We start from the raw sequence: 14,612 nt of genomic DNA on the forward strand, positions 1-14,612 counted from the left end.
AGCATCCTTGACTCCTTTTCCTTAGTCAGTGCTTCTTGGTCTTGCTACAACTGCCTTTTGTGGTTAAAACTGACTGTAGTCCATCTGTTTCTCTGATACTCTGTTACCCTGTTCTTCAGTGGTCAGGACCCCCATGGACCCTCACAGAGCAGGTACTATTTGGGTGGTGGATCATTCTCAGCACAGCAGTAACAATGACGTGGTGGTGGTGCGTTACTGTGTGTTGTGCTGGTCAGAGTGGATCAGACACAGCAGTGCTGCTGGAGTTTTTAAACACTGTGTCCACTCACTGTCCACTCTATTAGACACTCCTACCTTGTCGGTCCACCTTGTAGATGTAAAGTCAGAGACGACAGCTCATCTGCTGCTGCACAGTTTGTGTTGGTCATCCTCTAGTCCTTCATCAGTGGTCACAGGACGCTGCCCACAGGATGCTGCCCACAGGATGCTGCCCACAGGACGCTGCCCACAGGACGCTGCCCACAGGACGCTGCCGGTTGGATGTTTTTGGTTGGTGGACTATTCTTAGTCCAGTCCAGTGACACTGAGGTGTGTAAAACTCACTCAGACCAGCACAACACACACTAACACACCACCACCACGTCAGTGTTACTGCAGTGCTGAGAATGACCCACCACCCAAATAGTACCTGCTCTGTGAGGGTCCGTGGGGTCCTGACCACTGAAGAACAGGGTTAAAGGGGGGCCAAAAGTTTATAGACACCTGCTCATCCAGTATTAATAGGGAGTTTGATCCCAGAAGTAAAAACCTCTACTCTTGATATTAGATGCTGGAACATTGCCATGAGAATTTGAATTACGTGAGGTCAGGTACCGATGTTGAATGATTAATTTTGGATCCGTAACACAACTCATCCCAAAAGTATTGGATGGAGCTCCATCACTCCACAGAATGCAGTTCCACTGCTCCATGGTAAACTTGTGTGCATCTGCTTCAAAGCATCTCAGTCTATTGATCAGTGAATTCTGTGGAGTTTATACAAGCTTCATATGTGCCATTGAGTGCCTGTGCCAGGAATAGGAGCATCTTTAAGTAGCTGAGTAGCTGAAGAACTGTCTACCTACAGACAACAGTGTTTGAAGGTAAAGATATCAAGATTTTATTCAATCTTTCTTTAGCTAAAAGAATTTTTGCATTCATGTAGGGACCGCTTGGACCTAGAGGACAGCGAGGGTTTATGGGACCACCTGGTTTTCCTGTATGTTACCTTTTAACGGTCTCTCTAAAAACATAGTGATTGAAACAGTTTTTCATTTCTCCAATAAAAGCTGATGTGTTCCTCAGGGAGAGCCAGGAGGGCCGGGGTTTGCAGGACCTCCAGGTCCAACAGTATGTCACAAACACACAGATGGAATCATGTTTCTATTTTGCTATACATTAAGGGAGTTTAACATTTGAACTGGGCTTACAGGGGCGTGCAGGACCTAGAGGGGCAAAAGGAGTGACTGGCATCAAAGGACCCCCAGTAAGAGCTCTCAAAGATTATTCCTACTCATATATTACTATTTCTTACTGTAAGTTATGGCAGTAAAGCTTTTTCTCTCTACAGGGGCAGCCTGGTGAGAGTGGAATGAAAGGACCAGCTGGCAAACAGGTGAACATCACAAACAGACGATGTTGTTGGGACATGATTAGCTGTCATCTTGTCATAATGTTTCCTAATTATGAAGTACTATCTCAGGGCCTGTGACTTCTGTGCATTACACAGTGTTAAGGTTTATCTGTGATCTGTATCGATGTGTTACGTGATTTAATGTTAGTTTCAACCTTGTTACTGTTGGGACCAAAAGCTATTCCCTTCACGCCCAGGCCTCTAATATAATATCATTAATAAAAAAGACGTCTTTTAATACTGGCTACAAACTTACACTAACAATTGTTTTAAGTCTAAGTTCTCAAAAGATGTTCTCAAAAAGGAAAGCGTCTTCAGATGCTGAGTTTTTGGAAAGAGGGGAAAAGGCTTCTTCTTTATTTCAGCATCAGGTGGCTGAGCTGCACAAATACAGTGTTCCAAACAACGGTTTATACCATTTATCTGGGGTAGTTTGATGCCTTATTTCTCAAATTGTGGTATTAGGTCATTCTCTAATAGGTGCATCTCTTCGTCCATCAATTTGGGCATCGCATTATGAGCTCACTCCTAAAAACTGGTTTCAACCAGTTTTTAACAGTCTACTCTACCTTTGAAGGTCAACTTGCCACTTTCTTAACTGGGTTAGTAGGTACACACAGGCCTGTCTGTCAACCCAGGGGCTTTCCAGTGTCTAAACCCTCCTATGCAGACAGACTAAGGCTGGGCCCTTTGTGACAGAATTAATATTCTCTGTTATCCAGAACTGCCTGTTTGGTTATTGATTACAATATCTAATCTGAAAACTGATTAAGGTAATATTTATTCAAAAGCTTTGTCATCACATACCACTCAGCTCCACAACCACAGACACCCAGGCTGAGGGCTGTCGTTATTCTTCTTGTTACTCTGGCTACTGCAACCTCATCCAGATTCACCCAGCTATCTGACCTCAGCAGTCTTAGTGTAGGCTCGACACCCCCAATCTTAAGACCTCTAGCTTCTACACTTCTTGAATGCCTCTGAGTGCTTCCGCCTTTCTATACCTTTGGCCGGTCTGTGTCCAAACCCCAGAATGTTCAGAAGCAGAGAAATTTAACTCACCTCATTTTGGGCTGTTAGTTTACTTAACATAGCAAATTTTGAATGTATTGAATGTATTGCCGCACAATTTAACCAAGCTACATGAACGACTGTAGCTCCATGGATCCTCTCAGTCAAAATCATGAGGTAAGCAGATGACACTACAGTCATTGATCTCATCCGTGATGGTGAGGAGTCTGCTTACAGATGGGAGGTTGACCAGGAGGTCCTCTGGAGCAGCCTAAACAACCTGGTGCTGAATACAGTGAAAACAGTCCCTCCAACCCTGCCAGCACTCACCATCCTGGACAGAACTGTGGTGACAATAGAGTCCTGCAAGTTTCCGGGCACAACAATCACTAGGTACCTAAATTAGGACAGCAACATCAGCTTCATCATCAAGAAAGCTCAGCAGAGGAAAAGGCATCCTCACCTCGTTTACTGTGGCAACTCAGTAGGCACCCAGATTTTCAAAAAGGCCAATGCCCTCAAATCCCTTATCATCACATCCTTCACAAACCTTTGATATTCTATTCCTTTCCTTACTGCGCCACCTCCAGCTCAAACATCCAGTTGTTCTGCCATCACACCTTTTTATGCTTCTAAGCTCATTGGGTATGGTCTTCTCAGGTATAGCACTCATGCATCTGGGCACAATCTCAAATAATTACCCCATGGCCATAAAGTAAAAACTACTGATTGAACTTTGAAGATGCCTTTTAATACCTAATGCAAATGTGCAGATGTTTGGATGACCAGGTATAAATATGCCCTGATTAAAGTTGCATTTAATACCTGCTGTAAAGTTTAAATGCTCTGGTGTGTTACAGGGGGAACCAGGTCCTGACGGCATTGCTGGCTTTCCTGGAGATCGTGGCCTGCAGGTATTTTATATATTCCTTGACAGCAGAGTAAGTTCTAGTTTTAACCATTTTAATTAACTCTGTCACCCTGGACTATATGTTTTGAGTCTGGTTGTGTATGTCTAGAAAGATAATGAAGTAGCTGATTATTGAGGGTTAGGAGAAAAGCTCTCTAAGTAATCATCCTTTACTACTTGGTAAACACTCAGGTTGACAGTATTGGTTTATGTTAACTACACCGATAAGGCAAAACATTATGAGCACCTCCTTGTTTCTATGCTTATTGGCCACTTTATCAGCTCCACTTACTGTATAGCTGCACTCTGTAGTTCTACAGTTACAGACTGTAGTCCATCTGTTTCTCTGATACTCTGTTACCCTGTTCTTCAGTGGTCAGGACCCCCCATGGACCCTCACAAAGCAGGTACTGTTTGGGTGGTGGATCATTCTCAGCACTGCAGTAACACTGACGTGGTGGTGGTGTGTTAGTGTGTGTTGCGCTGGTCACAGTGTCATTGCTGGACTGAAAATCATCCACCAACCAAAAATATCCTGCCAACAGCGTCCTGTGGGCAGCGTCCTGTGGGCAGCGTCCTGTGACCACTGATGAAGGACTAGAGGATGACCAACACAAACTGTGCAGTAGCAGATGAGCTGTCGTCTCTGACTTTACATCTACAAGGTGGACCGACGAGGTAGGAGTGTCTAATAGAGTGGACAGTGAGTGGACAGTGAGTGGACACAGTGTTTAAAAACTCCAGCAGCACTGCTGTCTGATCCACTCATACCAGCACAACACACACCTCCTCCACCACCACGTCAGTGTCACTACAGTGCTGGGAATGAACCACCACCCAAATAGTACCTGCTCTGTGAGGGTCCATGGGGGTCCTGACCACTGAAGAACAGGGTAACAGAGTATCAGAGAAACAGATGGACTACAGTCTGTAACTGTAGAACTACAGAGACCAGCTATACAGTAAGTGGAGCTGATAAAGTGGACACTGAGTGTAGAAACAAGGAGGTGCTCGTAATGTTATGCCTGATTGGGGTGTATCAGTGGGTAGAGAAGTTAAATATTAACTTCTTGATTTTTGTTTGTCTGTTTCTTTTAGGGGAAACCAGGGAAAGATGGGCCACCAGGTCCCAAAGGAGATGATGTATGTGTTTTTGCTTGATACTGATTCTAAAGTATAGCTACAGCAGATTTGTCAAAAATGAGCTCTACTGTTGTCAGAACCATTGTCCTGAATCAAACCATTCAGATGATGAACAGAAGACTTGTTGTATTTCATTTTAACAGGGAGAAAGTGGAATTGAAGGGGAAATAGGGGAGCCTGGTCTACCAGGACCTGCAGTAAGTCTTTACTGTGTTGCTTCTCAAGAGGGGTTTACATATTGATTGTGTATTTTTAATATCTTTATGAAATCGCAGTCTTGCAAAGTGGTTTGAATGTTATTTTAGGGTACCACTGGAAAGCCAGGAAAACCTGGACCCTCAGGTGATCCAGTAAGATTACCTAAACTAGTCCCTTTAAATTTTACTTATGCATGTTTAGTTTAGCTTATAGAAAAATGTTTCATATTAGAACAATTATGCTGTCTTTCTGTTCCTGTGCTCCTGCATCTATTTTGTTTAGGGTATTAAAGCACAACAAGGCGAGAAAGGTGAACCTGGTCCCAAAGGAGATAAAGTGAGTTTTTGAGGCTATTTCTGAAGAATCATTCTAAACCTTACACCTAAAATTACTTTTTCAAGATACAAAGCAACATGGAAAGTAAGATTACTGCCTGGGTAGTTCTGAAAGAATCTAGATGTCATCATTGGAGGCTTGTCGCTGTGTTTTACAAGGGTCCTCTTGGTCCTCCTGGTAAACGTGGATTTAGAGGTCGAGGGGGTCATTCTGGTGTTCAAGGAGAAAACGGCCCAATTGGACCTGCTGGGCCACCAGGACCTCAGGTTAGCTTGGCTTTCCCATTCTTTAGTTTGTCACTTTCTTTAAATGAGCCTCCTAAAAGCCACTGTAATTGCATGTATTTCTTTAGGGCTTGGAAGGAAGCACCGGAGAGCAGGGGAAACAAGGCAAGGATGGACTAAAGGTAATAAAAGTGCTCTAGGGCATGGGTTCACAACACTGTGCTAGATAGTTGAAACATTTCCCTGGCTCACACACCAGATCCAGGTCATGAAAATGTGATGATCAATGATTAGAGGTGTTTTGGGCAGGGAATAGTTAAGACTATGCTTGACAGTGGGTCCCCAGGACTGTAGTTGAGAACCACTGCTCTAGAGAAAGCTTTCTATTCACATACAAATGTGTAGAAAATGTTTTCAATAACATTAACGCCACTGTCTTCAGGGAGATCGAGGCCCTCTTGGGATACCTGGAGTTCCTGGACCTAAAGGTGACAAGGTACACATGAAGAAAACTTGTTTGCTAATGTTTCAACAGACTGTATTTGGAGGTATCCCTTAAAATAATATTAGACAAGACATAGAAACTGCATAGCTTGTTGTAAAATATTGATAATGTCTTTTACTTTTTCTTTAATTTAAAAGGGTCGCACTGGACAGAGTGGATTCTCTGGTTTTCCAGGACCTTTGGTAAGATGACATTTGCAATGAAAAAGTCAAGATATCAAGATAATTTATATTTCTAGTAATGGTTCTCATGCTCATTCTAGGGGCAAATGGGAAAACCAGGAGAGCGAGGACCCGAAGGAGATCCTGGTATTAAGGTTCCAGTGTACATAAGACTATCTAATTTTGTTGATAAAAGCATTTTAGAGAGCTTGAAATGCTTGATGTGGCATATTTTAACATTAAATTAATTACTCCAATGCTCCTAAGGAAGTTTGAACCTCATTATTATATGATTATTCTGCTTCAGTACAATTAATGATATTTGTTCAAGGATGTGACATTTCTGGATTTGTCTAAAATGTTCTAGTTTGGGTTTGCAGGGTAGTCTGGGGCTCCCAGGAGTAGCTGGATCTAAAGGCCTTAAGGTATAGTACTGTCCCTTTTATGATTTGTTTTTTGTTTTGTTTTGTTTTTTCATTGCCGAATCTTCCCAAACCAGTCTTCCAGTAATAGGAACATCTTAACCTCCATTTCAGTCTTATAGCAGGGGGACATTGTAACCCCTATCCCAGTCTTTCAGTAGCAGGGACATCATAAACCCTAACCCCCACATCCAACAGAAGGGACATCCTAAGCCTAAACCAGTCATTCAACAGTAGAGATGTGCTAACCCCCCAATCCAGTCCTCCAAGAAAAGGGACAGTGTAACCAAAACTGGTCATCTAATAATAGTGACTTGCTAACCTCCTTTCCAGTTTTTCAGCAAGCACATTTTAACCCCTGATGTAATAGGATGCTAAGATCACTAATGTGAAACACTGACCACAGGAATATAAACTTCCCTAGCATTGGGCTGTGGAGCAGTGGAATTGTACTCTCTTTAGTGATGAAGCACTATCCAATACCTTTGGCACAAGTTGAACTGTCATTTATGCTTGAGAAAAGTCTGGCTTGCAAGACTGCACAACCACCTAATTCACTCCTTAAACAACAGGGACAGTACAACTCCTAATCCAGCCCTTCAACCGTAGGGACATCCCAGTCCCTAACCTACCCCCCATCAGAAGACTCATTATCATTTCTAACCCAGGTACAAGAACAAGCCTAGTTCTCAAATAGCAGAGATACCCCAACCTCTAACCCAGTCCTCCAACAGAAAGATCATCAAAAACCTTAACCCAGTATTCAAAAGACAAGGACAATCTAATCCAAACCCAGTTCTCATGGAACAGGCTCATCCTGACCCTTAACTCTCTGGGGTCCATGAGCTCACCCACACATCAAATTCAATGCTTGTACATGCAGAAATACAGCACAGAGGTACAGTTCAAACATTTGCTCAATCTTTTTATGAGATCATACGTGACTCACATCTGGAGTTATGAGGCTATGAAGAGGGGTTGAGAAACATGTCAACAATCGACTCTCAAAAATGACTAAGGACTGATCCATCACACCGGAAACCCTTATTCTTCATTCAGTCCACATCAGCGAGAGTAAAAATCCATTAGTATTTTAGTGAAGTACGTGTACTTGAGTGCATGTAACTAGTAAAGTTCTTAGCATGACATGAAAGGCAATTTTAGTCAGTGGCCTAATTGCATTTCGTCACTCAGCCAGCCGCTTTTTTTGTTGTTGTTTTTTTTTTTTTTTTGGAGGTGTGGTGCATCCCCTGTCACAGAGACATGAGGCTAAGCCAGCTTAAAAGATCTAATTTTATATTTATCTTTATTTAGGGCCTACTAGGTTTTCCAGGCAGTCGAGGGCTGGACGGCATTCATGGAGCCCCTGTAAGTAAGCTACATATTGAAGATTCTCTGGTGAATAAGGGCATCGTACTGTAGAAGCTAAGTAAAGTTCCACTGCTTTTCAGGGACCAACAGGACCACCAGGACCCAATGGAGAAGCTGGTCCTTCAGGTGCAAAAGTAAATAACAGACATTGTTCGTGTAGAAAAGTTGACAATTTCTTTTTCATGAGACATTCACAATAAAATATCAGGCCGTAATGATTGAGGATTGTGCTTAATTAATTCTACAATGTTCTAGGTTTATATGCCACACCTTTTGTCTGTTTGTCCAAGCAGGGTTTACATGGAAAGCCTGGTGATCCTGGTGCCCAGGGTCCTGTGGGAAAAAGAGTGAGGATTTTATTCACCATTATCCTTTTATGAATACCAATGTAATTCTTAACAAAGCTGAATTTCACTAATATGATGCTGGATTTGAAAATATTATGCATGAAAAGTGCCAACTATTTATTTTTAGGGGGATCCTGGAATTAGGGGACTTACTGGTGAACCTGGAATGCCTGGAGTAAAGGTAAATATTGCCATAAAAACAATGTTAAAGTACTTTAATATTGTCAGCTGTGCCTGAATCTCTTTCTAGAGACTTGCCTCTTGTAGTTTTGCTCCAGCCATGATTTGACATATCTGGTGCTTGTTCCTGAATATTGCGATTATCTGGGCCTTATAACAGAAACATCTGTACTCATCTGTCAAATATTAAAATGTCAGTTAGGATCTTACTTAGGACATTAGCTGTTCTAGAATAACATGTCCAAACTCATAACATAACATACCTCTGGATAGAAAAAGAGTGTTACAAAACCATCATAACTTGCCAAACTATCCTACATACTGTCATAACTTTTTAGACAAATGGTAACGTATATTCTAAGCTTCCATCGTTACCTTTAGCTTGTTTTACTGAAGACTGAATGTAATGCTTCCTTCATATGTAGTTGTAACTGGTAGTATAAGTTTACTTACATTTATTCACATTATAAAAAGAAGTTTCACTTGTAAGAGAGAGGGTTTTTTTTTTGCATCAGTTCATAAATATGAGTCGACCTCAACTGAGTAGCTTAGGATTTCCAAACGTGAGATACAATAGTATAGGAAATTTCTATACTACAAACTTATATAAAATCATTTTTAAAAGTAATCCAGATGTTTGGGCCCAAACTGTTGAATCCTTTTTCAGCAAAACATCAGCTTGCTGCTTGATTTGCAACTAGTTTTCTGCACTCTTGTGTTGCAGCACATGTTTAAGGTCAAAATGTACTCCTTAGTAGCTTTAGGTTAAAGCTGACATGTGGGCAAACGTGTTTTCCTCAGGGCATCAAAGGCAGAGAAGGAACAAAGGGGCTTCCTGGCAGCCCAGGACAGAAGGTTAGCAGTGCATAGTTTTTCCTACTTTTTTCTGGAGATATTATGATACTTCATGTTGAGAAGTTCATTAACCTTATTTTTTCACAGAATATCTAGTCTTTGTGGGTCAGAGTTCAGTATGTTGCTGTCTTAAACATCTGGTTGGCACACACTAATGGAGTTTAATCAGATGCATTTTTGCAGGGAAATGTGAGCTGGACTGTGGTCCTACTGGAGCTGGCCATCCTGGCCTGAGGGAATGCATTAGCACAATACACATATTTTAGATCTCACTTATGAATTTGTGTCTTACCAGGGCTGTCATATGAGTAACAGGGTTCACATAAATCTTAAAGTGAAAATCAAGTGGATCAAGCGCTGCTCTGTCTGATCCACTCATACCAGCACAACACACACTAACACACCACCAGCAGATCAGTGCTACTGCAGTGCTGAGAATGACCCAAACCCCTAAATAGTACCTGCTCTGTGAGGGTCCATGGGGGTCCTGACCACTGAAGAACAGGGTAACAGAGTATCAGAGAATCAGATGGACTACAGTCTGTAACTGTAGAACTACAGAGTGCAAGTGGCCATAATGTTATGCCTGATTGGTGTATAACAGATATACAGCCAATGACTGTATATACTGTATGATGTATATCTGATATACACTCAATGTGAATGTGTCATAATGCATTATTATTGTTAACTTTGACAGCCCTAGCTCATGCAGCTATTCTTCATTACATACTGTGTATTTAACCATTTATCTGTGTCTTCATATGTGTTCCATACCTCACATGTTCCTGCAGGGTATTCAAGGCCCAGAAGGTCCTAAAGGGAAACCTGGTCATCCAGTAAGTTCTGAATTTAATTTAGTTCTAGTTCATCAAAATTGTTTATTGCTCATATATATTTCCACCTAGAAGGAATCAGATTTTTACCAAAATCTGCGCTGATTAAATTAAAACACAGCTGTTTCACCCTAGAGCTTTTCATACATGATACAGTAAACTGTGCCCACCAGGACAGAATTAATTGATTTAATAGGTATTCATCTCTGTAACAGTGACATTTGCTCTCCGCAGGGGCCCAGAGGCGTTTTGGGACAGAATGGTTACCGAGGACCACCTGTAAGAATTCATTGAACACTCTACTCTTAATTATTCGATTATGTTCCAATCCATGTTAATGTTTACACTGTTTCACAGGGTATAGAAGGAAACATAGGTCCATGGGGTGAGACTGGAAGTCAGGGGCCACCAGGAGACCCAGGGCCCCAAGGGTCAGCAGGGCCCATGGGGGTGCACGGTTACCCTGTGCGGTTTATTTATTAATTTGATTTCCTGTGATTCATAGATCTGGGAAAACGTCCTGTCATTGCATCAGTGCTTATGTCATTATATCTTTCATTTCCTCATTCAGGGTAAGGATGGACCATCAGGAGCTACTGGACTTCAAGGAGACAAAGGTGACAAGGTCAGTTAATCATATCTCATTTGGCTCTGTTCACCTGCCTTAGGTGTCTTCCCCATGTTATGGTCCTACATGATAAATTCACAAACACATTCATAACGTTAAAATGCATTCATAAGCATAATAAACATGGCTATAAACATTTATAAAAATGCATTACATGTTATAGCCATGCTTATTATGCATTATTAATTGTTAACATAATGCATTATAATGACTGTTCATAACACGTTATAAGAGCTCATAAGCTGTATTAGTCTGCTCTAAGTAAAGTGAAGCGTTCTGGACTAAAGCCTCCTCCAGGGTTAAGAGTGAAGTATTTACTGAAGGATTTACTGAAACACTAAAACACAATAAAGCTCATTACAGGCTTCAGATGTCAGAGTTTAAACTAGAGCTGCCGTCAGAGTTTCACCCAATGTGGGAAAGTCAATGTGCACCACTGTTAATGTGGCACTCACTTAACACTGCATATCTCGAAAATGCCGCTCTAACAGCACCAGTGGTGAGAAGTAAAATATAGTAAATAAACTTTATATTTATCTTCACGCTCTCCAAGCTGGGACGTATTTGGCACTGACATAATAACTTGTTATTAACACTACTCGTAACGCATTATGTTAGCAATTCATAATGTATAATTAACGCCATTATAAAGTGTAATTCAGTGTAATTCATTTTTATAAAGATTTATGACCATGTTTATAATGCCTTATGAATGCATTACATGTTATAAATGTGTTTATAGACCCGAATGTTCCTAGTCACGTACTAACGCACACACGCACACACGCACACACACACACACACACACACACACACACACACACAAATATATATGACAGGTACTATAAATAGCTACAGCTTAATTCATTCTCTGAGGGTACAAATATTATAATTTCTGTTTTCTTTTTTATGTTTTAAATGTTGTACATGTTTCTTCTTTTTTTCCCTTTATTTCCACTTGTAACTTTTGTTTGTTTGTTTGTATGTTTGCAGTTTTTTGTCCTCCCTCTACATGGAGAAATTTGTAATAGCAGTAATAAGGGGAGGGGGGGGGGTGGCGGAGGGAAAAAAATGTGTTTTATAGATGCTTAAAAATGCGACATTCATAGAAAGTGTTACTGTGTTTTCATTTTATGCAGGGGTTTAAAGGGGTTGCTGGATTGAGGGGAGTTGCTGGTGTCGATGGTGAGGAGGTAGATTATTTATACTGTGTTGATACCATTGGTGAAGTTGTGCAATGTTCCCGTGCTCATATATAATATTAGAAAGGACTTAGCCTTAATTGGGGCATGAAATTAAGAGTTTCCTTACTTCCACTGATGTTCAGAGTCATGTTATTTTAGGGCAGAATGGGAGAGAATGGACCGGTTGGGCCTGCAGGACTTAAAGGACTGTCTGTAAGTTTTCATTATTTGATTTGTTTTCCAGTGTCATCTTAACCCCTTGGAACTGTAACTCAGTTACTAAGATGTGACCCTCAAAAAAAAAAAAATAGCTTCTTAAACCCTGCCCGTCTGCAGGGACAGCAGAGGAGGGGAAAGTTCAGCTCCTCACTGCTGGGCTTTAGTTACATTTAGGGATCAAACGCCTTCAAAGAGGGGGGCAGTTATTTATTATCACCCCCCCTAATTCTTCAGTGATGTGAAGCTAAAGTCAGAGATTCTCCAGATTCTTGTTCGAATTTCCCCGTTCCACCTTAAATGGTGCAGCAGTTACATTCTTGCTCTTCAGACATCAGAAACGCTGGACTATTTAAGGTGGAACGGGAAAGTTAGCTAGCTGGCCACTTTATTAGGTACTTTATTAGGTAGGTTGGACCCCCTTTTACCTTCAGAACTGTCTTAATTCTTCATGGCACACTTTCAACAAGGTGTTGGAAACGTTCCTCAGAGATTTTGGTTGGTTATTTGAGTTCCTGTTGTCTTTCTATCATCTGGAACCAGTCTGCCCGTTCTCCTCTGACCTCTCACATCAACAAGGCATTTTCGTCCACACAACTGACCGCTCACTGGATGTTTCCTCTTTTTCGGACCGTTCTCTGTAAACCCTAGAGATGGTTGTGTGTGAAAATCCCAGTAGATCAGCAGTTTCTGAAATACTCAGACCAGCCCGTCTGGCACCAACAACCACGCCACGTTCAAAGCCACTTAAATCCCCTTTCTTCCCCGTTCTGATGCTCGGTCTGCACTTCAGCAAGTTGTCTTGACCACCTCTACACACCTAAATGCACTGAGTTGTGGCCGTGTGATTGGCTGATTAGCTGTTTGTGTTAACATGCAACTGAACCTGTACTGTACCTAATAAAGTGGCCGGTGAGTGTATTAGTGATTTTTATGCCTTTGACGAAGAAAACAACCTTAATACACAACATTAAACAGCATTACACTAAGAAAAAAACAGAAAATTATTATATTTGTTTGTTTCTTTGGTCTCTTGTTCAGCCATCGTGCCAGTTTGTCTGTTTTTCTCGTATCTCTCTGTTTGGAGTCTCTGAAAAACCTCCGTTTGGAGGGCCATGTAGCCCCAACACTTCACCCTCTATCTCAACAAGAATTGGGACACCCTACCCCTAAACGTGAACACGCAAAACAGAGGGGTAGGGCTGAGTGGTATGGGCGAGGGGTGAAATGGGATTGGGCCTTAGTTCAGTTAATCCTATTTCATTGTTTGGCCTTAAAAAGGAACAGATTACTGACACTACTTTTTCTAAACTGGGCTATGTTTTGTAGGGTGAGAAGGGAAGTCCTGGACCACCGGGTGTTCATGGACCAAAAGGAGTCAGCGGAGCCAGAGGCGTTAAGGGCCCTCCAGGAATAAAGGGTTCTGCTGGACAAGAAGTGTGTAGGACTTTCGACAGAAAGTACAGTAGTACATTCAAAAGTTCTGTACAGTACTGTCCAGTATTTCACTGCAGTGCATGAATGTTTCTAACTAGCTTTAGGTCTTAGAGCAAGGGCTTAGGTTTAAGAGGAGTGGTATCTGAAAAGGGGTGGCTTTATGGGTTTAAGTTTGGGGTTAGAGTTAAGCTGAGATACAAGTGAATGTGTTGGTGTTTTAGGGACAGAGTGGCTCTCCCGGACAGAAAGGACACCCTGGACCTCCTGGAGAAAAAGTGAGTTTTAAACCTTCACACCCACATTAGTTCTAATAAGGAAGCCAATTTATTTGTCTCCTACAATAATCTGTGTGTGTGTGTACAGGGTCAGCCTGGGACCAGAGGCCGTTCGGGTCTGGCAGGAAAATATGGTCCAGGGGGCAACATCGGGGCAGGGGGAGAAAAAGGTGCCAAAGGTGAAAATGGACTTACTGTGAGTGACCACACTTTATGCTATACATTATACACTGTCCACTAAACAGTTGACTACATATTACTCTCTGTGCACTATACGTTATGCATGCACACTATACCTTGCGCAGTGGCCACAATACACCATGTACAGTCCACTATGCATAATGCACTTACTGTTCACTATACATTACCCACTGTGTACACTATGCATCATGCACTGTACATTATACATTACCTGTGTAATTGGTGTAGTAAAGCTCTATACATTATGCATTCTTCACTATACATTACCCCCTGTACACCCCTGTATATATTACCTACTATTCTCTGAACCTTACAATCTGCTGTCATACACTGTCCAATATACATAATATTTCCAAAAGTTTTCACTCACCAATCCAATTAATTGAGTTCAGGTGTTCTAGTCACTTCCATGGCCACAGGTGTATAAAGCCGAGCCCCTAGGCCTGCAGACTGCTTCTACAGACATTAGTGAAAGAATGGGTCGCTCTCAGGAGCTCAGTGAATTCCAGCGTGGTACCGTGATCGGACGCCACCTGTGC

General features: G+C 41.7%; 1 protein-coding gene across 2 annotated transcripts in view; it reads left to right on the plus strand.

The window, feature by feature from the left end:
• Nucleotides 1-14,612, plus strand: part of si:dkey-21p1.3 (collagen alpha-1(I) chain) — a 63,867-nt gene that overhangs the window by 31,072 nt on the left and 18,183 nt on the right. For both annotated transcript variants that reach the window (XM_037535710.1, XM_037535711.1), the window contains 29 exons: nt 1,166-1,219; nt 1,306-1,350; nt 1,433-1,486; nt 1,571-1,615; nt 3,505-3,558; nt 4,653-4,697; nt 4,841-4,894; nt 5,003-5,047; nt 5,178-5,231; nt 5,390-5,497; nt 5,584-5,637; nt 5,898-5,951; nt 6,098-6,142; nt 6,223-6,276; nt 6,502-6,546; nt 7,858-7,911; nt 7,995-8,048; nt 8,205-8,261; nt 8,389-8,442; nt 9,243-9,296; nt 10,091-10,135; nt 10,367-10,411; nt 10,490-10,597; nt 10,704-10,757; nt 11,900-11,953; nt 12,104-12,157; nt 13,490-13,597; nt 13,819-13,872; nt 13,961-14,068. In XM_037535710.1, the coding sequence (XP_037391607.1) occupies nt 1,166-1,219; nt 1,306-1,350; nt 1,433-1,486; nt 1,571-1,615; nt 3,505-3,558; nt 4,653-4,697; nt 4,841-4,894; nt 5,003-5,047; nt 5,178-5,231; nt 5,390-5,497; nt 5,584-5,637; nt 5,898-5,951; nt 6,098-6,142; nt 6,223-6,276; nt 6,502-6,546; nt 7,858-7,911; nt 7,995-8,048; nt 8,205-8,261; nt 8,389-8,442; nt 9,243-9,296; nt 10,091-10,135; nt 10,367-10,411; nt 10,490-10,597; nt 10,704-10,757; nt 11,900-11,953; nt 12,104-12,157; nt 13,490-13,597; nt 13,819-13,872; nt 13,961-14,068 (1,713 nt within the window). The remainder of the gene's footprint in view (nt 1-1,165; nt 1,220-1,305; nt 1,351-1,432; nt 1,487-1,570; nt 1,616-3,504; nt 3,559-4,652; nt 4,698-4,840; nt 4,895-5,002; nt 5,048-5,177; nt 5,232-5,389; nt 5,498-5,583; nt 5,638-5,897; nt 5,952-6,097; nt 6,143-6,222; nt 6,277-6,501; nt 6,547-7,857; nt 7,912-7,994; nt 8,049-8,204; nt 8,262-8,388; nt 8,443-9,242; nt 9,297-10,090; nt 10,136-10,366; nt 10,412-10,489; nt 10,598-10,703; nt 10,758-11,899; nt 11,954-12,103; nt 12,158-13,489; nt 13,598-13,818; nt 13,873-13,960; nt 14,069-14,612) is intronic.

This window comes from Pygocentrus nattereri, chromosome 28 (genome assembly GCF_015220715.1).
Source record: "Pygocentrus nattereri isolate fPygNat1 chromosome 28, fPygNat1.pri, whole genome shotgun sequence".
Lineage (NCBI taxonomy): Eukaryota > Metazoa > Chordata > Actinopteri > Characiformes > Serrasalmidae > Pygocentrus > Pygocentrus nattereri.